At 39.5% G+C, this 27,938-nt stretch overlaps 1 protein-coding gene across 1 annotated transcript in view; it reads right to left on the bottom strand.

Annotated features, from left to right (window-relative positions):
* KCNH1 (potassium voltage-gated channel subfamily H member 1) overlaps window positions 1–27,938 on the bottom strand; it is a 705,904-nt gene that overhangs the window by 603,835 nt on the left and 74,131 nt on the right. The window contains exons 2-3 of the mRNA XM_007952936.2: window positions 25,814–25,937; window positions 19,103–19,209 (exon numbers count right to left, since the gene is read on the bottom strand). Coding sequence (XP_007951127.1) covers window positions 19,103–19,209; window positions 25,814–25,937 — 231 coding nt within the window. The remainder of the gene's footprint in view (window positions 1–19,102; window positions 19,210–25,813; window positions 25,938–27,938) is intronic.

The following is a 27,938-nucleotide window of genomic DNA, read 5'->3' as shown; positions in this document are numbered from 1 at the left end:
CACTGTAATAGGAGCTCTGGTAGCATAGTGCCTACCAGAGCTCCTATGAAGTCTGGCGGTTCAAACCCACCAGCCACTCCTCAGAAGGAAGGTTGGGCATTCCTACTTCCGTAGTGATACTGCCTCAGAAACCCAAGGAGGGGTCTCTATGAGTCGGGGCCGACTCGACAAATAACAACAACAACATCACTATAATATATATAAATATATATTAAACTTGGAGGGGAAGAGTCACAGGCATGAACCCCAAAATAAAAATAAACAACAATGGAAATAATATCATTTATTGAGCATTTACAATGGGCCAGGCCCCTTACTTCTATGAGGTAAGATATGTACTACAGTATTATACATATCTTAAGGATGTGGAAACCAACCTCACAAAACCTATGAAAGCTGGAACCTATGTAAGGCAGAAGCCTGTCAGAGAAGGAAACTTAAATATTTTCCACTAAAACAAGCAATAGAAAAGTGGTAAGATTTGAAACCTGTCAAAGGCAGTAAACTTGCAAGAGTCAGAAAACTGAAGCAATCACATTGAGTTCCAGCTCTCACTGGTTTCACTATAGTAAGTTACAAACTGTAAAAAAAGAGAACAAAAACAAACCCATAGATGTGTAGAAATTTAATATATGAAGAAGAGGACATTTCAAATCAGAAGACAAGCTAGATCATTTAATAAATAGTGCTGAGAGGACTGAATAAACATTGTGGAAAACAAATTAAGTTAGATTGCCTTTTCACATAATTTATTAAAATAAATTCTAAATGGTTTAAAATTCTAAATATTCTAACACAGAATTAGAAAAGCAACAGAAGGGAAATTGGGAGAATGTTTTTATTGTTCAAATAAGGGAAAGAGCTTCCTAAGCATTATATAAAGTTCAGAAACCATAAAGGAAAACATTATATATATATATATATATATATATATATATATATGACACTTCTATATGGTAAACAAAAAAGTCTATAATAAAAAAATTAGTGGAAAATTACAAAAATAGGAAAAATATTTTTCAATATGTGTGTGACTTAGGATCAATATCCGTTAGTGATAAGCAATTCCCAGAACTGAATAAGTAAGAAAACCCATGAGAAAAACAGATAAAATATTATTGCTTTACCTATTGGATTTGTCACCACAACCAGACTGAAAACTCTTCAAAGATTTACAGCCTCAGAAACCCTATGAAGAAGTTCTATTCTGTTCTATAGGGTATGAGTCAGAATCAATTTGACAGTAGTGAGTATGGTTTTTGGTCATTGATGTAAGAAAATTATATAGCATACTGAATCCAAGGTAAATAACAATACCAATTATATGGCACTACAGAAATGCCTGGGTTTTCAAGCTGGCTAATACATAGAGAGAAACCTTTTAAATAATCCATTCATCAAAATGCATGATAGTACCTCACACATGCTCTTTCCAAACATACAAGGAAGCCTTCTGCTAATTCCTCTCAACTCGCCGAAAGGCAAGAGAAACATTAACATTATCAGTGGAAGATATTTTCTACAAAGATATCCTTGCAAATACTAAAGAATGGGAAAAGAGAAAAAATTGATCCAAGGTCAAACAATTGATTTAGAGCTTATAAAAACCAATAAGAAAATCACTAGAATTAATAGAATATATGGGCAAAAGATCTGAACAAGCAATTCACATAGATAGAGGGAATCCTAAATGAAAAATAAACAGGGAAAACTTTAATCACCAGCATCAACAATATGCTCATTAAACAAAAATTTTAGCTATAAGTAATCTGATCATTAAAAATTATGCTATTCAATGATGCTGAGGTACAGTGAGTCAGACTCTTTCACATATTGCATGTGAACTTAGAAGTGGGTCCAGTTCTTATGGAAAGCTATTTGGCAAAATGTCTCATAAGAACCTTAGTTCACATTCTTTGACACAGTAATCCTCAACTCTAGGAAATATTTCCAAATATAGGCAAATTTTGGGCAAAAAGATATTCACCTCAGCATTGTTTTTAATAAAGAAAGTTTGTTATTGCTAGGTACTGTTGAGTAGGTTCCAACTCACAGCAACCCCGTACAAACAGAATGAAACACTGCCTGGTCCTACATCATCCTCACAATCATTGCTGTATTTGAGTTCATTGTTACAGCCACTGTGTCAGTTCCTCTCGTTGAGTGTTTTCCTCTTTTTTGCTGATCCTCTACTTTACGAAGAAGCTCTGGTAGCATAGTACCTAAGTCATTTGACTGGTAACCAGAAGGCTGAAGGTTCAAACCCACCAGCCACTCCTCGGAAGGAAGATTTGGCAATCTACTTCCGTAGTGATGTTGTTGTTGTTGTTGTTGTTATGTGCCGTTGAATCAGCCCTGACTCATAGCAACCCCTCCTTGGGTTTCCCAGGCAGTATCACTACAGAAGTAGGATTGCCCAACCTTTCTTCCAAGGAGTGGCTGGTGGGTTTGAACCGCCAGCCTTCTGGTTAGCAGTCAAGTGCTTTAGCCACTATGCTACCAGAGTGCCTTGGAAATCCAAGGAGGGGTTGCTATGATGTCTCTCTCCAGGGACTGGTCCCTCCTGATAACATATCCAAAGTACGTGAGATGATGTCTTGCCATCCTTGCTTCTAAGGAGCATTCTGTCTGTACCTCTTCCAACACAGATTTGTTCGTTCTTATGGCAGTCTATGGTATATTTAATATCTTTCGTCAACACCCTAATTCAAAGGCTTCAATTCTTCTTCGGTCTTCCTTATTCATTGTCCAGTTTTCTCATGCATATGAAGCAATTAAAAATACTATGGCTTTTGTCAGGTGCACCTTATTCCTCAAAGTGATGTTTTGTTTTTCAACACTTTAAAAGGGTCATTTGCAGCATATTTGCCCATTGCCATACATTACTTGATTTTTTGACTGCTTCAATACTAGAGTAAGAGTATACAAAATTCTTTCTAACTTATATTTATGAGGAATTTTAATGATACTTATATTTATGAAGAATTTTAATGATACTTATATTTATGAGGAATTTTAATGATGAGGATATATTTGTGACAAAAGATTAAACAAGTGTATGATTGAAAATTGTATGCACACCAAAATCTCAATTACATAAAATGTTCTGAGACAAAAACTAGCAGGAAACACACTATAGAGTTAATAATATTTATTTGAGTCTATGAGGTGATTGTTTATACCTGTGTTTACTCTCCATAATAAAAAGGAAAAAAAAGCATTAATTTAAAATCAGAAAAGAAAAGTATTCTTTTAGGTTATGAAATTTCACTGTTTAAAAGCTCAACTGGTGACTTTTTCTTGTTGGGACTCTTTATTATTATTATTATTTTGTTTATTTTTATTGTGCTTTGGGTGAAAGTTTACAGAGTAAATTCATTTTCCATACAGTAGTTCATACACATTTTGTTTCGTGACATTGACTGCAATTCCCCACAATGTAACAGCTCTCTTCCCACTTTGTCCCCGTAGTTAGCTCTTTCCTGTGTCCTTTACTCCCACACACTCATGCCACCCAGAGCTATCTCCCTGCGCAAACACTGCCTTCTGCTCTCCCATGATTGATCGTTCCAAGGAGTGTATCTACCTGATGGAAATGTTCACTTCATATGCCTGTCTATTGTTTGGCTGTAAGCCTCAGGAGTGGATTCAGTTCCAGACCTGAAGGGTAACTAAGGGCCTTAGTCTCAGGGGTCTCACCAGTAAATCTGGTCTTTATATTATTAGTAGTATTTTGAGTTTTGTTCTACATCGTTACCCCACTCTATCCAGGATCTCCTACACTGATCCCTTTCTGAGTGGTTGACAGTGGGGCACTATCTAGTTCTTCTGGTCTCATGGTGATATAGGTTGATGGTCACATGGTCTACTACTCCCTTGGACTTACATTTTCATGGGTCTTTGGTTTTCTTCATTCTTCTTTGTTCTGGATGAGGAAAGGCCCTTTGTTGCATCTAGATGGCTGCTTACCAGCTTTTAAGACCCCAGTAGCTACTTACAAAAGTAGGATGTGGAACAATGTTTTTGTGTAGTATGTTATGCCAATTGAGCTTGATGTCCCCTGTGACCATGGTCCTGATTCCACAGGTCCAACCTCTCACTCCCTCAGGGTAGCTGGCTATGGCCAAGAAGCCACAATAACCTTGACCCTTGTCAGCTCTATTATACACCCAGACAATTCTACAGCACATACGAATGTGCATGTAAAAACATCATCTGCCAACCCCATACATGGTCATGGATACACTCCCCCCTGCCTAGACATACCTGATCATTCAGCCTCTCTATCCACCTATCCACCCATAGATCAATGCTTGCCATCACTGACAATACACCCCTTACATGCAAAAGTGTTCATCTTTGTTGTCCGAACCTCATGTGTACCTCTCTGTCTCTTCCTCTTCATCAGTGTGACCTTGTTGAACACTCATTTTTGGTACATTACCCTTCCCTTCACCCAAATCAATACTTGTCTCTACCTATCTAGCAGTGTTCCCTTTCCTCTCCTCCCATCCCTGGTAACCAACAAAGAAAGCTTCCTTTCATATATAAACCTTCCCTTAACTTTTTACAATAGTGGACTGACACAATATTTGTCCTTCTGTAATTGACTTATTTCACTCAGCATAATGTCCTCCAAGATCATCCACATTATGTGATGCTTCGCAGATTCTACATTATTCTTTAGTGTTGCATAGTATTCCATTGTGTGTATGTACCATAGCTTGATTATCCATTCTTCTGCTGATGGACACTTCCACTGATAGGTTGTTTCCATCTCTTTGCTATTGTGAATAGTGCTCCGATGAACATGAGTGTGCATATATCTTTTCTTGTCCTGGTTCTCACTTCTTTAGGATATATACCTAGTGTGGTATTGAAGTGTGTGTGTCAACTTGGCTAGGCCTGGTTGAATGGATGGGCACATAGATGTTGTATACCCCATCACGAGACTGGTAATCAATTCCATGGTGGAATCTACTGTGAGCAGCTGAGTAGTTGCCTTAGGGATGTGATCTGCTTCCTGTATATAAGCAGAAGCCTTGGGGAATAGTCTCCAGACTATGGCACACTTGAACCCTGAATGTAGCCAAGTCATTGTTCAGCAGCCTGCCATGCTCTGCCGATCCTGGGACTTTCAATGGACTTGAATCAATAGCCTGCCATATTGTTTGGTAATATCAGGACTGTGACATTTTGTTTGTCGACCTTGGGCTTGTTAGCCTCAGCAGCCAAAGCTGCTTGAGTGAAGAGATGACTCTAGCTTCAGTGGGCCGGGAGCAAGAGACAGAGATGAAGCCTAAGGTTGAGGGGCTTTCACACAGCCCCTAGAGCCTGGCACTTTGAACTCAGATTTCTAGCCTCCCAAACTATAAAAGAATAAACTCCAGTGTGTTAAGGCCATCCCATTTGTGGTATACTCTTGTCCCATTTATGCTATATTCTTGTCAGAGCGGCACTAGGTAACCAGAACACCTAGTAATGGGATTGCTGGATCAAATGGTATTTCTAATTCTAACTTTTTAAGGAATTGCCATACTGATTTCCACAGTTGTAGTTGTTGTTAGGTGCCGTTGAGTCATCTTCAATTCATAGTGACCCCATTCACAGCAGAACGAAACACTGCATGGTCCCACGCCAGCTCCACAATCCCCACTATACTTGAGCCCATTACAGCAGCCACTGTGTCAATCCATCTTGTTGAGGATCATTCCCTCTTTCTTCAACCCTCCACCTTACCAAGCATGATATCCTTCTCCAGGGAATGGTCTCTTCTGACAACATGACCAAAGTAGGTGAGACGAAGTCTGGCCATTCTAGCTTCCAAGGAGCATTCCAGCTGCACTTCCTCCAGGACAGATTTGTTAGTTCTTTTAGCAGTCCATGGTACTTTCAGCATTCCTCACCAGCACCACAACTCAAAAGCATCAATTCTTCTTCAGTCTTCCTTATTCATTGTACAGCTCTCACACGCATACAAGGCAATTGAAAATATCATGGCTTGTGTCAGGCACACCCTAGTCCATCTTTGCTCCTCACCACTTGAAAGAGGTCTTTTGTAGCAGACTTGCCCTTTGCTATATGTTGTCTGATGTCCTGACTGATGCTTCCATTAGCATCAATTGTAGAACCAAGCAATGTGAAGTCTTTGACAAACTCAATCTTTTCTCCATTTATCATGATGCTGCTTATAGGTCCAGTTGTAAGGATTTTTGTTTTCTTTATATTGAGATGTAATCCATACTGCAGATTGTATTCAGATTTCCACAGAGGTTGTATCATTCTATCTACATCCTTGGCAGCATTTGTTATTTTCTGTTTTGTTAAACTTTGTTATCAGTGCTGGGATGAGATGGTATCTCATTGTTGTTTTCACTTGCATCTCTCTAATGGCTAATGATTGCAGACTTTTCTTCATTTGTTTTTTGGCCCATTTTAATTGAATTGTTTGTCTTTTTGTTGTTGATGTGTTGGAGTTTTCTATACATTTTAGAGATCAGTCCTTTGTCAAGTATGTCATTGCCAAATACCTTTCCTCAATCTGTAGGTATTCTTTTTACTCTTTTGGAGAAGTCTTTTGAAGCACAGGAAAATTAAATTTTTAGAAGGTCCCAATCATCTAGTTTATCTTCTGCTGTTTGTGCATTTTGGGTTATGCTTGACAGTCTATTTATGCCATAAACTTGGGCCCCAAAATTTACCCCTATTTTTTTCCTTGAGGAACGTTATAGTTTTAGGTTTCACATGTAAGTCCTTGATCCATCTGGAGTTTGTTTTTGTGTATGGTGTGAGGTACGGATCTTGTTTCATTTTTCTGCAAATGGAAAACCAGTTTTGCCACCACCATTTGTTAAAGAGACTACATCTTCCCCATTTAATGGATTTTGGCCTTTTGATAAAGATCAGCTGACCATAGGTTGATGGGTGTATTTCTGGGTTCTGAATTCTATTCCATTGGGCTATGTGTCTGTTGTTGTACCAATAGCGGGCTATTTTAACTACTGTGGCTGTATAATCAGTTTTGAGTTCCAGAAGTGTGAGACATCCTACTTCTTCTTCAACAGTGCTTTGGTTATCCAAGGTCTCTTTCCTTTCTATATAAAATTAGTGATTAGTTTTTCCACATCCTTAAAGAATGTTGATGAGATCTAGATTGGGATTGTATTGAAAATATATAGATTGCTTTGGGTGGTACTAACATTTTCACAATGTTCATTCTTCCTATTCAAGAGCATGGTATATTTTCCCATTTATGTAGAGTTATAGCCCCTGTAACTCTCTGTATCTTGAGTGATATATTTAATCCAGTTATATTCTGTGTAATTATCGCAAGTATAAATTTGTTGTTGTCATTTTGTTATGTATTTTTCTGTGGTGTTGCTGATTTCTTTGTTCCATATAATTCCATATAATTTTCTGTGCTGAGCTCATTTTGTTTATGGATTGTACTATCATTTCCTTTGTTGTTATTGTTTTTGTAATTGTTAAACATTTGTGTTCGTCCTTTTTTATTTGATGCAAATGTTTATTATTTTTCTTTGAGGTTACCCTGTGATTTATCATTTTCTTTCCAATTTATAATAGTCTGTTCTACATCACAAGTGTCTTCACTTCCTCACCATTTAGAAGTTCTGTAACTACTTTTCCCTCTTTTTGGTTTGTAGTTGTCCTCATTTGCCAATTGATATCTCTGGTTCCCTGTTTACAGTCTTGTAAACTTATTTTACTTTGGATAGTTCTATAACTAGGTTAGTTTTTGGGTTATGTCATCATCTGTGTTAATTGTCAGTTGTTATTTGTTGTTGTTGGCTCTTTGTCCAAAGGACTATCTTTAGCATCTCTTGTAAGGTTGGTCTAGTTTTAAAAAATTCCCTTCATTTCTGCTTATCTGGAAATCTCCTAATTTCACCATCATATTTGAGGGACAATTTTACTGGGTATATAATTCTTGGTTGGAAATTTTTTTTCTTTCAGGCTTTTATATATAGCAATCTATTGTCTTCTTGACTCCATGGTTTCTGCCAAGAAATCAGAACTCACTCTTCTTGGTTGCTCTTTGTAGGTAATTTTTTATTTTCCTGTACTGCTTTCAAGATTCTTTCTTTGTCTTTGGTTTTGGTGAGTTTGATGATGATATGTCTTGGCAATTTTCTTTTGAGGTCTATCCTGTTTGGGGTTTTCTGGATTTCTTGAATGGATATATTGAATGGATATATTCTTGTCTTTCATCATGTCAGGGAAATTCTCTTCCAACAAATCTTCAACAATTTTCTCTGTGGTTTTATTTGTCTTTTCCTATTCTGGAATTCCTACTACATGCAGGTTAGTCCTCTTGATGGTATCCCACATGAATCTTAGGTATTATTCATTTTGTTTTGATCTTTTTTTCCTGATTGATCCCATTCAAAAGTCATATTGAGTTATTTGTCTTCAATGTCACTAATTCTCTCTTCCATTGACTCAATACTACTACTATTCATTTGTCATCTACTTCTGAAATTTTAGTATTAATCTTCTAGATTTCTATCTGTAGATGTCTATTATTTCTAATTTTTCATCTATTTTGTCATTTTGTTCTTGTATTGTCTTTCAAAATTGTCTTAGGGTTTTGTGTTTTCCTTAATTTTGACAGTGTTTTCCTTGATCTGTCTCTCAATCTGTTGAAGGTACCTAAATATAATTCTTTTGAATTCCTTATCAGGGAGTAGCAATGCTGCTTCTTCCTCAGGGATGTTTTCTGGGTCTGTGTCCTAGTTCCTTGTTTCTACTACTTTATCCTTTTTCTTTCTGTGGACTGTGTCTATCATTTCCGAGGCATTGTGACATCATGGTATTTATATTTACTTGGTGATTGTATGTGTGATTCACCCAGTTTTTTTCTTTGTTTTGTTTTGATATATCTGAATAAACAGGGTACTGTACTCCTCTATTCACTAGTTGGCAGCACTTATGAACCCACCACCTGTCTCCCGGTGGGTGTGATAGCAAATGAGAGTGGCAAATGAGATAGCAAAAAACAGATCTCTGTTAGGTGTTTGTGAAGAGTAGTTAAAGGTGAGTCAGGCTTGGATTGGCTGTCATGTATCATGGGCCAGTTGGTGCAGAAGCAAGTGGTGGCCCTTGCTCTCTAGGTGGGGCTGTAGGAAGTGCAGGTATGGTTGAGTTGTATGGGCATAGTTGCTATCTCCCACTCAGTTAGACAGAAACAACAATAAAAGAGACCACCAAAAACTGCATAAATGCACAGGAATGAATTGCTAAAAAGAAAAAAAAAAAAAGAGGAAAGGCAATAAATGAGAAGAAATATTTTAAGAAATACTTTTAAAAGATAAATGAAATATCAGTAGAAAGTAGAAAAAGAGAAGAAAAAAACTCACAATATCTGAGGAGGAGGGAATAAGAGAAAAGAGCTAGAGTAAATGAATAATAAATAAAAAATGAGAAAAATACAAAAAGAAAAACCAGGAATGGGATGAACAAAAAGTAAGGAGACAGCAACCAGGCAAAGGGAAGAGAAGGAAAAAAAAAAAAAAACCTAGAACCTGGGGAGGGAAAAAGAAAGAATAAAGATTGGAAGGAAGAAAAAAGAAGAACAATTTAAAAGGAATAAACAAAAAACAAAACAAAACAAAAAACTAGGGTGGGGGAGGTGTGCTGCAGGGCAGGGCACTTAGCCTCATAGAACACAGACTGGGATGAAATTCCTGCTGATGTAGAAGGTGAGTGGAGATGAGAGATGGCCACACCTCCGTTCACCAAGAGTGTGAGGTGTATAAGAATAACATGGGGAATATTGAACTTTTCCAGTTGCCAGCCTCCAGTGTGGTTGCTCATGCTGCCCTCAAAAAGCAGAGCCTATTCTTAGGTCTCTGGGATCTGAACACTGCTGCTTTAAATATCCAAAATGGCCATACCACTTGCAAATATTCAAAATATCTGTGCCCTGCGTACAGCCAAAAGTCCACAGCTCAGTTTGTACCCTTCTTTGATGTTTCCCTTTTTAGTAATCAGCCAGCACAGTTGTCCATGTAGCCCTTATCGAGTAGTGATGATTTTTAGGTTAGTGGCCCAGGTCCTAACACCACTTGTAAATATTCAAACCAGCTGCACCATCAGGACAGCTGACAGCCCACAGCTCTGTCTGTCTCCTTATTCACTGTTTTCACTCAGGTTCTTCTACTAGTTGGTATTTAATCCACTTCCATAGCCTTCCTTTCAAAGCCCAGGGTTCCAGGATTATCTTCTATATCTTTGTCAAATGATTTCTCTTTCCTTTGTTGAAAAGGGTCTGTGTAGCTTGTCTGTCTATTCTGCCATCTTACCATTAGTCCCCCTTCTTGGGACTCTTTAAAATGTTTTACAATGCTGAAAGTTCACTCTACTCTACTGTCAAATTTTGACAGCAGAAGCAAACTGCCTCCATACAGGGCTAAGAGAAACACAGGGTCCTCTCTCCTTCTGCTCCCCGGATCCTTTTCTATTCAGGTAAGTTCCTCTGAGGGCATCTCACCAGTCAGCTCAGCCCCATGCTCTGCTCATGTCTCTGCTTTGATGTCCTCAGTCAGAGCATATAATTTTTTTTCACTCATCTGATATTCAAGTTCATTTTACCACAGGCTGAGAAGCTCCTGACTGGAAATGGTGTGCTTCCAACTACCTGGGCACTGCCTGCTCTCCAACATTAAAGAGAGCCAATCAATAGATATCCCCAGACAATGCCCTACACTCAGTCTCCTCCCACTTCCAAATGTCAGCCAATGATTACAACAGCCAATCTGCAAATGATCATGGGATGCAGGAGCACCAATGTTTCACTCTGCTGTGCATGGGGTTGCCACAAGTTGGGCTGACTTGATGGCAGCCAACAAGAAGAACTGAACATTCAAAGTGAGGACATGTCTCCATTTGAACTGCTTCCTCCCTTGACTGCTAACCAGAAGGCTGGTGGTTCAAACCCAACAGCTACTGCTCAGAAGGAAGATTGAGTAATCTACTTTCATAGAGATATCACTTCAGAAACCCAAGGAGAGGTCACTATAAGTTAGGACCAACTCAACAGCTGTGAGCTTGGTATTTGGTTTTCTTCTTTTAATCACGTCACAATCATCTTCTTGCTAGGATGATTCCTAACTGGTATCCCCACCTCCACTCCATCTCCACACTCTAGCTAGAGTCTTCTTTCTAAAATATAAATCTGATTATATGCTTACCCTGATTAAAACCCTTCAGATGCCCTAATCACCACCATCTCTAGCCTCCCCACCCCTGCTTTTAAGACAAATTCTAAACTCTTCAATGCAGTTGCTTTACTAATCCTTCTTTAACTCTCCCAGTCTCATCAGTTACCACTAACTCATTTACATACTTAATTATTCTGTAAGTCTAGGTTAAGCACTTTTTATTATCAGGCATTGTACTGGGTGCTAGGGGTACAGTGGTGAAAGGCAGATACACCATGTCCTCATGGAACTCAATCTTCACTACAGCTGCTTTCTGTCCTTGCTACTCAGGGAGTGATACGTAGACCAGTAGCATCACCTGGAAACAGAATCTCAGGCCTTTCTCAGCCTTACAGAACAGAACTATGCAATTCCCAGATAGGTGATTCCCTATGCTTATGAAAATTTGAGAAGTACTACTTTGTGTCTCTAAATCTCAGGGCTCTCTCTCCCTTATTGCCCTCTCCACATGCATTTCACCAAGTTGGGACACTCTTTGCACTTCCCATCCTTTAGTTTCAGAATGGATTTCATCCTGACAGGAAGACTCCCTTCCATGGCAAAAAAAAAAAAAAAAAAAAAAAAATTGCCATTGAGTCAACTCTAACTCCTGGCGACCTCATGTGAGTCAGAGTAGAACTGTGCTGAATAGGTTTTTCAATGGCTAATTTTTCAAAAGTAGATCACCAGGTCTTTCTTCCAAGGCACCTTTTGGTGGACTCAAAGTTCCAATCTTTTGGTTAGGAGCCAAGTACATTAACTGTTTACACCACCCAGGGACAAGGCCCTAAGTTGAGGTTAAGTGACCCACCTATGGGGTGTCACAAATCAAAGCCTTTATATGTCTGTGTTTAGATGTTGCCCTCACCTTGCAAACACTACAAGAGCAAGGACTGTGTCTGGCTGTGCATAACTGCATCCCCAGCAGCAAGCCTGGTGTCTGACATAGAGTAGGTGATCAATAAAAAGCTATTGAAAAAAGCATAGAATTCAGTGTAACTGTACTATTCCGAATAATATATCAGACAAAGTTTCACTAATATTCATAAGGTTTTCAGTGGCCAGTTTTATCAGAAGTGGATGACTCCATCTTTTTCCCAGTCTGTCTTCTTCTAGAAGCTGTGCTGAAACCTGTCCACCATGAGTAATCCTGCTGGTATTTGACATACCACTGGCATAGCCTCCAGTCTCACAGCAACCCCAAGCCATTACAGTATGAAATATTGTGATATAGTGCCTGAAGATGAGCCCCTAAGGTTGGAATGCACTCAAAATATGACAGGGGAAGAGCTGCCTCCCAAAGTAGAGTTGACCTTAATGATGTGGATTGAGTAAGGTTTGGGGACCTTCATTTGCTGATGGGGCATGACTCAAAATGGGAAGAAACAGCTGTCAATATTCATTAATAATCAGGACATGGAATGTACAAAGTATGAATCCAGGAAAATTGTAAGTTGTCTAAAATGAAATGGAACAGAGAAAGTTTGATATCCTAGGCATTAGTGAGCTGAAATGGGCTGGTATTGGTTGGCCATTTTGAGTCACACAATCATATGATTACTATGCCAGGAATGACAAATAGAAGAGGAATGGTGTTGTGTTCACAGTCAAAAAGAACATTTTAAGATCTATCCTGAAATACTATGCTGTCAGTGATAGGATAATATCTATATTTCTACGAAGAAGACCAGTTAATACTACTATTATTCAAATTTACACACCACCCAAAAAGCCAAAGACAAAGAAACTGAGTATTTTTACCAACTTCTGCAATTTGACATTCACCAAACATGACATCAGGATGTACTGATAATTATTGGTGACTGGAATGTGAAAGTTGGAATCAAAGAAGGATCATCAACAGTTGGAAAACAAGGTCTTGATGATAGGAATGAGGCCGGAGAGCATATGATAGAATCTTGCAAGACCAACAACTTACTCATTGCAAATACCTTTTTCAACAATATGATTGGTGACTATACACATGACCCTTGCCAGACGGAATACACAGAAATCAGATTGACTACATCTGTGGAAAGAAGCAGTAGAGAAACTCAGTATCATCAGTAAAAACAAGGCCAGGAGCTGACTGTGGAACAGAGGTCAATTGCTTTTATGCAAGCTCAAGCTGAAGCCAAAGAAAATTAAAACAAGTCCATGAAAGCCAAAATACAACCTTCATTATATCCTTCCTGAATTTAGAGACTGTGAAGAATAGATTTGATGCATTGAACACTAATGACAGAGGACCAGACAAGTTGAAGGATGATATCAAGAACATCATACATGAAGAAAGTAAGGTCATTAAAAAGACAGGAAAGAGGGAGAAGACCAAAATGGATGTTAGGAGAGATTCTGCTCTTGAATGGAGAGGAGCTAAAATGAATGGAAGAAATGATGAAATAAAAGAGCTGAATAGAAGATTTCGAAGGGCTGCTCAAGCAGAGAAAGTACTGTATTATAACAAAATGTGCAAAGACCTGGAGTAAGGAAACAAAAAGGCAAGAACACACTCAGCATTTTTCAAGGTGAAAGATCTGAAAAAAATTCAAGCCTCAAGTTGCAGTACTGAAGGGCAAAATACTGAACAATCCAGAAAGCATCAAAAGAAGATGGAAGGAATACATGGAGTAACATGTCAAAACAAATATTCAATGTCCAAGTATTTCAGAAGGTAGTATATTATCAAGAACCAATAGTTTTGAAGGAAGAAGTCCAGGCTCCACTGAAGGAACTGGTGAAAAACAAGGCTCCAGGAATTGAAGGAATACCTATTGAGATGTTCCAACAAACGAATGCAGCACTGGAGGCACTTTTGTCTATGCCAAGAAATTTGGAAGACAGCTACCTGGCCAACTGACTGGAAGAGATCTATATTTGTGGCCATTCCAAAGAAAGGTGACCCAGCTATCAAACAATATCATTAATATCACATGCAAGTAAAATCTTGCTAAAGATAATTCAAAAACAGTTACAACAGCATACTGACAGGGAACTCCCAGAAATGCAAGCTGGATTCAGAAGAGCCCAAGGAATGAGGGCAATCATTGCTGATGTCAGATGAATCTTAGCTGAAAGCACAGAATCCCAGAAAAATGTCTACATATGTTTTGTTGACTATGCAAAGACATTCAGCTGTGTGGATCATACAAAAGTGTGGATAACATTGCCAAGAATGGAAATTCCTGAACACTTAATTGCTCTCATGAAGAATCTATACATAGACCAAGAGATTGTCTTTCAAACAGAGCAAGAGGATACTGTGTGGTATAAAATCAGGAAGGGTGTATGTTAAGGTTGTATCCTTTCACCATACTTATTCAATCTCTATGCTGAGCAAATAATTTGAGAAGCTGGGCTATATGAAGAAGAATCTGGTATCAGGATTGGAGAAAGATTCATTAATAACCTGCAATATGCAGATGGCACAACCTTGCTTGCTGAAAATGAAGATGACTTGAAGCACTTACTGATGAAGATCAAAGACTACAATCTTCTATGTGGGTTACACCTCAATGTAAAGAAAATGAAAATCTTCACAACTGGGTCAATAAGCAACATCATTGATAAATGTAGAAAAGATTAAAGTTGTCAGGGAATTCATTTTTTTTGGTTCCACAAGCAACACCCATAGAAGCAGCAGTGAGGAAATCAGATGTTGTATTGCACTGGGCCAATCTGCTGCAAAAGACCCCTTTAAAGTGTTAAGAAGCATTTAAGTTAAGTGTTTGAAGACCAAGGTGTGTCTGACCCAAGCCATGGTATTTTCAATAGCCTTATATGTATGCTTAAGCTGGACAATAAATAAGGAAGACCAAAGAAGAGTTGATGCCTTCGAATTGTGGTGTTGGCAAAGAATACTGAAAATACCATGGACTGCCCGAAGAAAAAACAAATCTGTCCTGGGAGAAGTGCAGCCAATGCTCCTTGGAAGTGAGAATGGTCAGACTTCATCTCACCTATTTTGGTCATGTTGTCAGAAGGGACCATTCCCTGGAGAAGGATACCATGCTTGGTAAAGTGGAGGGTCAGTGAAGAAGGAGAAGACCCTCAACAAGATGGATTGACACAGTGGCTGCAATGATGGGCTCAAGCATAGCAAGGACTGTGACAATGGTGAGGGACCAGGCAGTGTTTCGTTCTGTTGTACATAGGGTCACTATGAGTCAGAGCCAACTCAACAGCACCTAACATCAACAATGTGCTATTACCAGGCTTAACTAGTAACTAGGAATTTCTAAATTCCTCACAAGGTGGGATTTGGAGGTTGTTGAAGACAGTGAGCAGGTTGCTAGGAAGAAATCAAAATTATCTGCATCATTTCCTCAATTTCATGCCTTAACTTCTTTTTCTTTTTTTTTTTTTTTTTTAATTTTGATTTGGGTGAAAATTTACAGAACAAATTCACTTTCCATACAGCAGCTCACATACACTTTGTCTCATGACATTGACTACAATTTATCACAGTGCAACAGCTCCCTTCCCACTTCCTGCCCATAGTTACCTCTTCCCTGTGTCCTTCCCTCCCATGCACTCCTGCCCTCTGAGCTGTCTCTCTGTGCATAAGCAGCCCTTCTATTCTCCCATGTTATTCCCAAGGAGTGTATCTACCTGAAGTAAATGTTCAACTCATATGCTTGTCTTTTGTTTGGTGGAAGCCACAGGTGTGAGTTCAATTCCAGACCTGAAGGGCAGCTAGGGGCCATAGTCTCAGTGGTTCTACCAGGCGCTATCAAACCAGCAAACCTGGTCCCTTTTCTTTTTTTAAAATAATTTCATGCCTTAACTTTTATGTGCAGCCTTAACCTTGTGTGAAGCCTCTGATAGCACCTACATGTCTCTATGTAAATTAGAAAGAGAAGCTCTTTCTTCAGCACAGATGCAATTCCAGGCCACATGCCATGTTAGCTTAACAAGCAAACCACAAGCTGGTTGTCCTCTCAGCTCGGCATCCCGATGGGGTTTAGCTAGAACAACCATCTGTAGTGGCCCTGTCTTGTAGTCACAGTTGGACTGTCCTAATCTGGGAAGAACAAGCATGGAGCAATCTCTGGAAACTGATTCCTGGATGTGCATGACCCATGGGTGAAAAATCAAATTTCTTCATGCAATGAACATAAATGTTGTTGGCCAGGTTGACTTCACAGGGCTTAGAGGATGAACATTTTTAAATAGAGCAGAGTCATCCTTACCAGAGTTTATTTTCTAAATCCGAAGATTAAGGTAAAAATTACACATGACCATAATTACTCTTGGAAATGTCTTAACATCACCCATAATGTAGAGCTAGAGCCACATGCCCAGATGTGTTACATTAAAGACTGTCATGTATCTCTCAGCAAGTCCACCACAGCTTCCAGGGGCAGATGAGATGCTGATTCTTTGGTAGAACATTAGATGAACTAGTTGGCTTACATAACTGGACCATGTCTAGTTGAAGTTGTTATTAGCCACCATCAAGGCAGCCTCAGACTCATGAGGACCTCATGCACAATGCAACAAAACATTGCCCAGGCCTGCACCACCTCCATGATCAACTACAGATCAGACCATTTTGATCTGTATGGTTTTCAATGGCTGAATTTCAGGCCCTTCCTCCTAGCCTATCTTTATTTGGAAGCTCTGCTGAAACCTGTTCAGCAGTATAGCAATGCACAAGGCTCCACTGAAAGATGAGCAGTGGCTGCACATGAGTTGCATTGGCTGGGAATCAAACTGAAGTGTCCCATATGGAAGGTGAGAATTCTATCACTGACTCACCAATGCCCTCTCTAACTGAAGTACATAGCTTCAAAGGGCAGAATTACCTTCAATGCAGTGAGATATCCACAATGCGAGGCCATCAGCCACCGAGGCTGAGAGAATGGTAGATTGCTCTCTCTCATCTCATGCTCTGGGGCATATGCTCACTGAACAGAATGATAAGCAAAATCACTAACTCAATTTAAATTATGCTTCCCTCTCTGCCGTTTTTGTGCCAAACTCACGTAGTTGGATTTTGGCAAGTTAAATACATAGTCTAATGAAGCTTGAAAACTCTAAAGCAAAATATAAACACAGGGCATTATTTTCCCAATATGCCAACCCAATTAGTGTTCTGTGTCATGGGGACATCCACATGATCAATACAGAAAGCTCTCAGTGCGGAAACCTTTAACTTACTTCATTAGCTTGGGGTATAATGTGCAGATTACCTCTTCCCCTTCTTCTCTTTTGCAAAGACCAAATGCTGGTGTGCTGCTGGGAGGAGCTGTCTCTTTGCGCTGTGTGCCCCAAAGTGGAAGGACTGGCAAGAAGCCATTCACAGGCTTTCACCTCATTCCTCCTGCGGTGACGGTAACAACTAGACATAGTAGCTGAAGGAGTGAGATGGAATGAGGCAAAAATTGTACTGAGAAAACTTTTGGACCAGCCTCTTGAACTTGTTGATGCCTACAGCTAACCTCTCAGATCAGCATCTGCACAGACAACTAAGCAAAGAGTTCTCTCAGTTGCCTGCTCCAACCCTGTTTCCAGCCTGAAAAGAGTTCCACCTCCTTCCAGATAACAGCAACAGATGCCCTTTGCTCTGCAAAGCAAAATGTTACTACTCAGACCTGAACTCCACCAAGATAAACACTTATCCTCATGCGTCATCTGGGCCTCTCTGAAAATGCTTTATTGAACCAATGACCAACCAGTCAATCTCACATGTAAAGAACAGGATTCTTTACACACAAAACTGTGTCTGTAAAACAGAAACAAAGCACTATTCAAAACCCCTGCAGCTGCTACAGCCATATGCCCCACTTTCCATACTTCTAATACATTACAAGGTACATATTTAATTTGTATTTATTTATATTAATATATTAAAGCACATAAAATACCCATTCAAGAGTGAAACTCCCAAGAGAAAAGCAAGTTTTAGATTTGTGTGTGGCCATTGACCTAAATATTTCATTAACGTACTCTGTGGAAGTAATTGCAGCCAAAACAAATACAAATTAACCATGCACTGCCCCTAATACTGCCTCCTGGAAAAACTCTGTTCACCAAAATTTTATTCAAAAACTTTCAATTGGGCACCTACTGATGTTACCTCCCTTGAAAGGTGCTATAGAGCTAGATGCAAAGATGAATTAAAAAGGGTTTCTGTCCCATCCCCTCCCTCCTTCCAAGATGGCTGAAAGTCTGCAAGTCCTTAAGCCAACAGCTCACCATAAGCAAAGCAACAGGAAAAACACTAGTTCTTGGTAGCAAGAGAGATCAAGAAGTTTCAGTTGGTATCTTAGTTATCCAGTGCTACTAAAACAGAAATGCCACAAGTGTATGGCTTTAACAAACAGAAATTTATTTTCTCACAGGTTAGAAGGCTAGATGTCTGACTTCATGGTGGTGGCTCTAGAAGAAGGCTTTCTTTCTCTGTTGGCTCTGGAGGAACGTCCTTGTCTCTTGTGAGCCTCTATTTCTATTTCTGAAATCTCCATATCTTGGCATCTTTCTTCTCCCATCTCTGCTTCGCTCACTTGTTTAATCTATTTTATATCTCAAAAGAGATTGACTCAAAATATACTCTATACTAACCCTGCTTCATTAATTTAACACAGACAACCCATTCCCAAATGGGATTATAACCACAGGCATAGAGGTTAGGATTTACAACACATAACATAACACATAATATGTAACAGTTAATTAATAACAAGCACTTCATCAAACATTTCTGTGAGGAACAGTGTAACTGATTAATCAATATTGTTTGCCCAGTATGCACTATGGCTTCAAGTAACAACATTTAGCTGATGGGAGAGAAGAAATATGAAAACAGCAATAGGGAAAGAGGTGATACTTTACTATACCAAACACATAAAGAAAAGGCTCTGAGTGGTCTGAATACTCACTGTTCTTCTTGTACATCAAAATTTCAAAGGAATTCATCTCATAGTTCTCAAATGTTTGCCGCACCTTTTCAATTGTATCTTTATCAGTCAGCTCCCCATACATAAAACTGCAAAAAGAGTTCCAATTAGATTGATAAGTATTTGTTAAATATCTCTTCTCTATCCAGCACCATCGTAGGCACTATGGAATAACACACACATACACACAGAAAAGGAAAACAATCTTTCCTTCAAAAATTATGTATTCATTCAACTGTGAACAAGATTCCATTCCTGTTCCTAAGAAAACTAGCAGTCTAATGAGAGATGCACGTTAGCAAGTAGAAAGCAACATGGTCAGTGCTACAGTGGGAGTTCACATAAGAATGCACCCTATCGGGCACACAGAATAGACACGGAACACTGTGTTGGATGGTCAGAAAAAGCTCCTCAAAGAGCAGGGACCTCTAAAGAGCAGGTGGAGATTTGTTGGGAAAAGGAGGGAAAAGAACATTCCAGGTGACAAATGAGCATGTGCAAAGATGCAGAGGTAAGAGCACTGTTAATTCTGGAACCTGAAAGCAGTTCAGTTCCACATGGCTAGAATAAAGGCTGAGGTAAATTTTTACAAGAGATAATATAGAGAGGTAAGTAGAGGCCCAATCACAGAGGAAGACATGACATTATAAACCATGTGAGGTAACTTAAACTCTATCCTGAAAGTAATAGGGAAAGAAATATGGAAGAGTTTTAAGTCAAGGAATAAAATAATCCAATTTGCATTTTAGAAATGCAACTCTGGTGGCTTCCTGGTAAATGTGGAATGAGGAAATCAAGACCATGGAATTTTCCTTTTCTGATTCCCAACAAAATAAACAAGAAATGGCAAGGGGTGTGTGTTGCAAAAATTCACCAATCAAACAAGGGAAAGGGTAAAATTTGATCCTCTAAACATTAAGAAACAGCTAAGGGAAGAAACTTAGGCAATTTTCTTCCATAGAGATACCACCTCGGAAACCCAAGGAGGGGTCGCTATGACTCGAATTGACTCGACAGCAGTGACTTTGGCATTTTTTTGTTTGTTTGTTTAAGGGAAGAAGCAGAAGATTCAGCCATCACCTGTAAAGTTCTATTTCCTGTCACTGTTCTACTTCCCACACTACTGCCCCCAAAAACAATGTTATTAGGTATAAAAAATATTGTTGTTGTTGTTAGTTGCTGCTGAGATGGTTCTGACTCATATCAACCTTTTGCACAACAGAATGAAACACTGCCCAGTCCCACACCATCCTCACAATCTTTGCTATATTTGAGCCCTTCATTGCAGCCACTGTGTCAATCCATCTTACTGAGGGTCTTCTACTTTCTTGTTGACCTCTACTTACCCTAGCATGATATCCTTCTCCAGGAACAGGTGTCTTCTGACAACATGCCAAAGTAGGTGAGATGAAGTCTGGTCATTCTTGCTTCTAAGGAGCACTCCAGCATCACTTCTTCAAGGACAGATTTGTTCTTTCTTCTGGCAGTCCATTGTATGTTCAGTATCTTTTGCCAACACCACAATTCAAATTCATCTACTCTTCCTCAGTCTTCCTTATTCACTGTGCAGCTTTCACATGCATAGGAGGCTACTGAAAATACCATGGCTTGGATCAAGCACATTTTAGTCTTCAAAGTGACATCTTTGCTATTTAACATTTTATAAAGGTCTGTTGCAGCAGATTTGTCCAGTGTGATACATGGTCTGATTTCTTGATTGCTACTTCCATGGACATTGTGGATCCAAATAAAGTGAAATACCTGACAACTTCAATCTTTCTCCATTTATCATGATATTGCTATTGGTCCAGCTGTGAGAATTTTCATTTTCTTTATGTTAAGGTGTAATCTACACTGAAGGCTGTAATTTTTTATTTTCATCAATAAGTGCTTCAAGTCTTCCTCACTTTCAGCAAGCAAGGTTGTGTCATTTGCTTATTGCAAGTTGTTAATGAGTCTTCCTCTCCAATCCTGATGCTGTGTTCTTCTTCATATAGTTCAGCTTCTCAGATTATTTTCTCAGCATATAGATTGAATAAGTATTGTGAAAAGATGCAAATCTGTTGCATAACTTTCCAGATTTTAAACCATACACTATTCCCAAGCTCTATTTAAACTCTTGGTCTATGTACAGGTTCTTCATGAGCACATTTAAGTGTTCTGAATTCCTATTCTTTGCAATGTTACCCATAATTTGTTATTGCTTTCAGCCAAGATCCATCTGACACCAGCAATGATATCCCTCATTCCACATCCTCTTCTGAACCCAGTTTGAAGTTCTGGCAATTCCTTATCGATGTACTGCTGCAACCATTTTTTAAATTGTCTTCAGTAAAATTTTACTTGTGTATGACATCGATATTGTTCAATTATTTCTACATTCCTTTTGATCACCTTTCTTTGGAATTGGCACAAATATGTATCTCTTCCAGTTGGTTGGTCAAGTACTTGTCTTCCAAATTTCTTGGTATAAATGAGTGATTGCTTCCAATGCTACATGTGTTTGTTGAACATCTCAGTGAGTATTCCATCAATTCCTGAAGTCTTGTTTTTTGCCAATGACTTTGGTGCAGCTTGGACTTCCTTCAATACCATTGGTTCTTGATTATATGTTACCTCCTGAAATGGATGAACACAGAACAATTCTTTTTGGTGCAGTGACTTTGTGTCTTCCTTCCATCTTCTTTTGATGTTCTTTCATTGTTTGCTATTCTGCATATATAATCCTTCAATATTGCAACCTGACACTTGAATTTTTTTCTTTAGTTCTTTCAGCTTGAAAAATGCTGAGGGTGTTCTTCACTTTGGGTTTTCTTACTCCAGGTGTTAGCACATTTCTTTATAGTAGATCACTTTGTCTTCTTGAGCAGCCTTTTGAAACCTTCTGGTCAGTTCTTTTCTTCCATCATTTCTTCCAATCATTTTAGCTACTCTACATTCAAGAGCAGGCTTTAGGCTCTGTTCTGACATCCATTTTGGTCTTTTCCTCCTTTCCTGTCTTTTTAATGACCTTTTGTTTTCTTCATGTATGATGTTCTTCTTAATGCCACCCAGAACTCTTCTCATCCTAGGTCACTGGTATTCAGTGCACATGGCGTAGCACAGTGGGAGGCCTGGGCACTATGATGCCCTAGAATCTCCTCCTTCATTCCTTGTGGACTGCCAGAACTGTCTTTGGAGGCATGGCAGGGTAGAGAAACTGGCTACGAAGTTTCCAAGGGCCTCTAGCACCAGGTGGAGCTGGAGTGCACTGCCAGCAGAAGGCACTGGCAAAGGAGAAAGGCCTCGGCTGTTGTGCACTGGCTACTGAAGCTGGCACATGCAGCCTCACTGAAGCCTTCAGCATGAGTGGGCCTGGCAGAGCCCAGTCCTCTTACCTTACCTTCTTAATACCCAGATCTCCCCTTTCCCATGTTTTCAGGGGAAGGATTAAAAAAAAAGTGGACATGATAAAATCCTACAAATTCTGACTAACAGACCTGCCTACTGCTGAAATTTGGAGAAAAGTAGACAAGAGAGTAAATTAGCAGCATGAAAAATAATAGAAGAAAACCTATGAATGGTAGATGTACCTAGTCAGAAATACTGATTTTCAGCAGAGGCAGGAAAATGGCCAGGATTCTCCATTTTCCTGGGCTCCACAGTGAATTAGGGAAATGGTCTAAAGACCAAGAGGTGTCCCTCTGGTGATAGGATACACCCCCACCTAACCCAGAAAAACCAAACCCACTGTCAAGGAGTTGATTCCAACTCCTCACAACACTACACGGAAAAGTACAACTGCCCTCATAGGGTTCCTAAGGCTGTAAATCTTTACAGAAGCAGACTGTCTCATCTTTCTCCCACAGAGCAGCTGGTGGGCTCCAGCCACCAACCTTTTTGTTAGCTTGTTCTTATTGTTGTTATGTGCCATCCAGTCAGACCCTACCCACAGCGACCCCTCCTTGGGTTTCCAAGGTGGTATCACTAAGGAAGTAGATTACCCAAACTTCCTTCTGAGGAGCCTGGTGGGTTTGAACCACCAGCTTTCTAGTTAGTAGTCAAGTGCCTTAGGCACTATGCTACCAGAGCTCCCTTACACTACCAGAGCCAAGTGCTTTTACCACTGAACAACGAGAGTACCGACACACCCCTACCTAGATAGAGTGAGTTCTGGTACAGGATGCTAACAACATGCTAGAGGAGAAAAGCCATCTCTCAGTGGGGCTGGGAAGTCCAGTCAGCTAACAAAGGCTGTCCACGGACCCAGCGGAGCATGTCCTCTGCCCAGCCTGCACCCTCACCTACAATAATAAGGAAGAACAGCAACACTGACCCTCAAATCTCATGCCATGCAAGCACAGTGGTACTGGCTCCTAATCAACACACTTCCCATCCTTGAAACAGCATATCTAATACAATCTTTCTCTGATAACTTAAGTCATAGAATCATAGAGTTTCAGAGCTAAAAGAAAAAACAAAGAAACTTAGAGGTTATCCAGCACAATTTCTGATCCAAAACTGAGCCATCAAGAAATGTGCTTGATACAGAAATAGTTTTGGCTTATTGCAGCTTCAGAAGTTTACAGCTCTATAAGAAAAGAGACCTAGTTGCTGACTTTATGAATTTTGTGATACTTTTGTTATTGTTTGTCCCTCCCCAGCCACCAGAGGGATGTTGTTATTTATGGTTTTCATTATTCCTATCTCTACTTTAGGAGCGCTGGTAGCATAGTGCCTAAGGCACTTGACTGCTAACCAGAAGGCTGGTGGTTCAAACCCACCAGCCACTCCCTGGAAGGAAGGTTGAGCAATCTACTTCTGTAGTGATACTGCCTCAGCAACCCAAGGAGGGGTCGCTATGATTAGATGGCACATAACAACAACAACAACATCTCTGCTTTTGGGTTGTGCTTTTTACCCACATGCCAGGAAAACAGAGCGCCAAGTTTGGCGAATTAGCTCTAAAAAAAGAGAAGAAGTACATCAAGCCTAAATCAGCTCTGCCTGGGAACAAGAGGATTTTTCCTAGAAGTTAAAAACTTAAAGTCTATTATCATTTGATTTAGCCTGGTGCTCAAAGGGCTTTTTAACATCCTCCCACTTTGTCTGAGTTCGTTTGCTAGATAAGTGACTTCCATTTAAGTGAAGTGATAGCTTATATGCTAGCAATTTCCCTCATGAGGTAAAAGAAATTCCTGTAAAGTTGTATCTTCAAATAAAGGACATGCCATAATTACATCTGGCTCTCATCATTCTTATGTATTTTGAAAGCTGTAATTCCAAACTGGTAGGTATGAGTTACCTTCACCTGTTACAAATGGCAGCCATGTGCAAAGTAAGAAAAAGGGGCACCTGAGTTATTAGGAATATAGCTAGCACAAAGGTATTTTTACTTTATGACTAAAAAGGGGTGTGCATCTACTTTCAGATAATTAAATAAGTTGCTTAGAATTGTGCATAAAAGCAAAGTTGGCTAAATTAGCAAGTTACTTTATCTGATTTGCTTAAAGTGTCCATTTATAGCAAATTACAAGCAAAGGAGGTAAGGAAAGGCTGCTCAAGTCACACTAAAAAGTGAAGTGAACTCTCCAGATTTGTTCCGATTTTATGTGTGTCTCTCTGAAGGCTGGCAGTTCAAACCCACCAGCCACTCCTCAGAAGGAAGGTGGGGCAATCTACTTCCATGGAGATACCACCTCGGAAACCAAAGGAGGGGTCGCTATGAGTTGGGTCCAACTTGATGGCAGTGAGTTTGGTATTTAGTTTTTTTTGTGTGTGTATAGATATAAATATATCATAGAGATAGGTATATCACAGATTATATAGATATAGATATATCATCGATGATATAGATACAAATGTAGAGAGAAATGGAGGTAGACACAAATACAGATATTTAAGAGGATAACAGCATATCCAGGAAATAAGAGTATTCTACTGTATTACTTGAGAGCTATAATTTCTGAAAGGAGCTCTGGTAGCACAGTGATGAAAGCATTCAGCTGCTAACCAAACAGTTCGACATTTCAAACCCACCAGCTGCTCTGCAGGACAAAGACGAGCCAGTCTGTTTCCATAAAGATTTACACCCTTGGAAACTCTATGGATCAGTTCTACTCTGTCCTATAGGGTCGCTATGAGTCAGAATTGACTCATGGCTTGGTATTGGTTTTGAATTAAAGATCAGAGAGTGAAATAACAGCATGAATTAGAGGACAACAAAATCTTGTTTCTCTTTTCCCTTTTTCTGATGTAAAGAATTTTGGGTGAGTAAATCTCTATCACCAAGGCCCTTTTCTCTAACATTATATTTAATCTTTTGAAGTATCCATGAATTTTCTTTAAAAAAATTAATTTAATCTTCAATTTTTTTCATTTTATTTTACCCAATATTCTAACTTTCACATACAATTTAATCTAAAACTTCATAACTTTTGAGTTGGCAAATAAAATGCTTGTTTGTTTGTTTTTTTTCTGAGCTGGGTTTTTCCTCCTCATCTCACTGACTGTAAGTTTGTCAAGGGTAGGGACCATGTTTTAAGCCTTCCTGGCTATTCCCAGTTTAGTGCCTGACCTAGAGATGACAGTCCAATAAATATGCTTGATTCAACACTGAGTAGATAAAGGAAATTCCCAAACTAAGTAAGCCATTTCCTTTTATCAAAAAATACCATGATAGACTGTTCAACAAAACAACCCAAACATAATTACCTGCAGGTACTACTTTTTTGCATCACTTCTGCCCTGTGGTAGCCAGAGAGCTTGCAAAATCCATCATTGCTGTACACAATAGGCCAGTCCACTATCTGGGCATTCCCCAACACAAAATTAGTATCTGTTAAAAAAAAAAAAAAAAAAGACACATGAGGCAAGAACATTAATTGAGAACCTATGAGGACATAGAGTAATGACAACCAATCCAGGTATCTCTGCTTCTCTATATAGTTTCTTGCATGGGAAAATGGCCCTGGGAGGAATACAAAAGAACAGTGCTTTAGAAGTGAGTGTTTTGAATACAATGCTAAAGTAACTGCACTCTAACAAGTCAGCAAAGGATGAGACAAGAAGAACTAGATGGTACCTGGCTACCACTGTCAACCACTTGGAAGGGAATCTATGCAGGAAATCCCAGATAGAGTGGGAGAACAATGTGGAACAAAACTCAAAATCATTAAAAAAAAAAAAAAGGACCAGGTTTGCTGGCCTGACAGAGCACTGAGTCTATGGCCCTTAGCTGCCATTCGGGTCTGGAACTGACCCAATCTTGTGGCTTTCAGAAGAAAAAAAAAATAGAGGTGAACATTTACATTAGGTAGACACACTCCTTGGAGAGAACAATCATGGGAGAATAAAAGGGCTGTGTATGCACAGACCGACAGCTCAGGGGACAGGAGTGCATGGAGGGAAGGACACTGGGAAAAGGTAACTATGGGGAGGAAATGGGAGGGGAACTGTTACATTGTGGTAAATTGTAGTTAATGTCATAAGGCAAAGTGTATGTGAGCTGCTATACGGAAAGTGAATTTGCTCTGTAAACTTTCACCCAAATCAAAATTTAAAAATAAAGAAGAAGTCAGCAAAGGAACCATATTAAGCCAACCAAGCAAAGAATCCTGCAGAAATCTAGTGGATTCCCATGAAATATATTCAAGTCCCAATTTTTCATCCCAGTGAAAGTATATGGGTAGAAACCAAAGTAATTTCTTGAGCTTCATCTCACATGTTAACCTTGTCAGTCCTTTGGCCAGAAGCTACTGATTGTTTTTCTCAGCCCTTATTGGCATTTGCTGATGCTGGGTAAAGAAGGTTTCCCAGAGACGCATTGAAAGGGGGGTTAGGCACTGCCTCATTGAACACACACAACCCAAACACAACCATACCCCTTGGTAAGGAATGCTGACTAGACGCTGACTCTAATCCAAATGCTTTATGGAAACTGATCCAGTTGCTTGCAATGACCAAACCTTCTCATTGATTTTGAAACATGACAACCACAGAAGCTGCCATTTTGGATCTCATTCTCAGAACATCAGCCTACCATACCCTTGATGTGGGATTTAATTAGGTCAGATATATCTGGCTGGCATATCTGGTTCTCACCACTTCCCACATTTTTATCAAAAGTCTTCAGTACTTTTTGGTGCACAGGAAATCACCTGTCCTTCTTTTCCTTTCAAGAATTTAAATTAAGCAAATAACATTCAGAACTTGATTTCAATCATTATTTTAGCTCAGCTTCCTTCTCTCCACAGAAACCCCCAACTCCCAAAAAGAAAGGACATAAAGGCACACACACTTCTTTTGTTATAAACTGCAGTGGGGTTTGTTGTATACTTACAGCAAAACCTGCAAAAGCTGGAAATTGTGTAAGGTGGAAACCTGTTAGAGAAGGAAAATTCAAATATTTCTCACTAATAGAGAGTAATAGAAAAGTGGTAAGATTGCACCCATCAAAGGCAAAACATGCGAGACCCAGAAAAACAAGGCAGTCATGTCAAGTTCCGACTCTCACAGTTTCACTATATACATATAACTCACTGCCCTCAAGTCAGATCTGACTTGTAGTGACCCCTCCTTGGGTTTCCAAGACAGTATCTCTACAGAAGTAGATTGCCCAACCTTCCTTCCAAGGAGTGGCTGGTGGGTTTGAACCACCAGCCTTCTGGCTAGCAATCAAATGCCTTAGGTACTATGCCACCAAAGCTCCCATATACATATATACAGGCCAGAAGAGCAGGAGAAAGGGGATAAAAGCCTTGAACCCAGACAGAAGAGCAGTCAGCCCCAGGCTTACAGGTGAGGAGAGACAACACAGGGATGCCAGAGTAGCAGGTCG

Source organism: Orycteropus afer, unplaced genomic scaffold (genome assembly GCF_000298275.1).
Source record: "Orycteropus afer afer isolate SDZICR_OR568_19922 unplaced genomic scaffold, OryAfe1.0 scaffold00013, whole genome shotgun sequence".
In the NCBI taxonomy this organism is placed as follows: domain Eukaryota; kingdom Metazoa; phylum Chordata; class Mammalia; order Tubulidentata; family Orycteropodidae; genus Orycteropus; species Orycteropus afer.
This window is presented reverse-complemented; position numbering and strand designations above follow the sequence as displayed.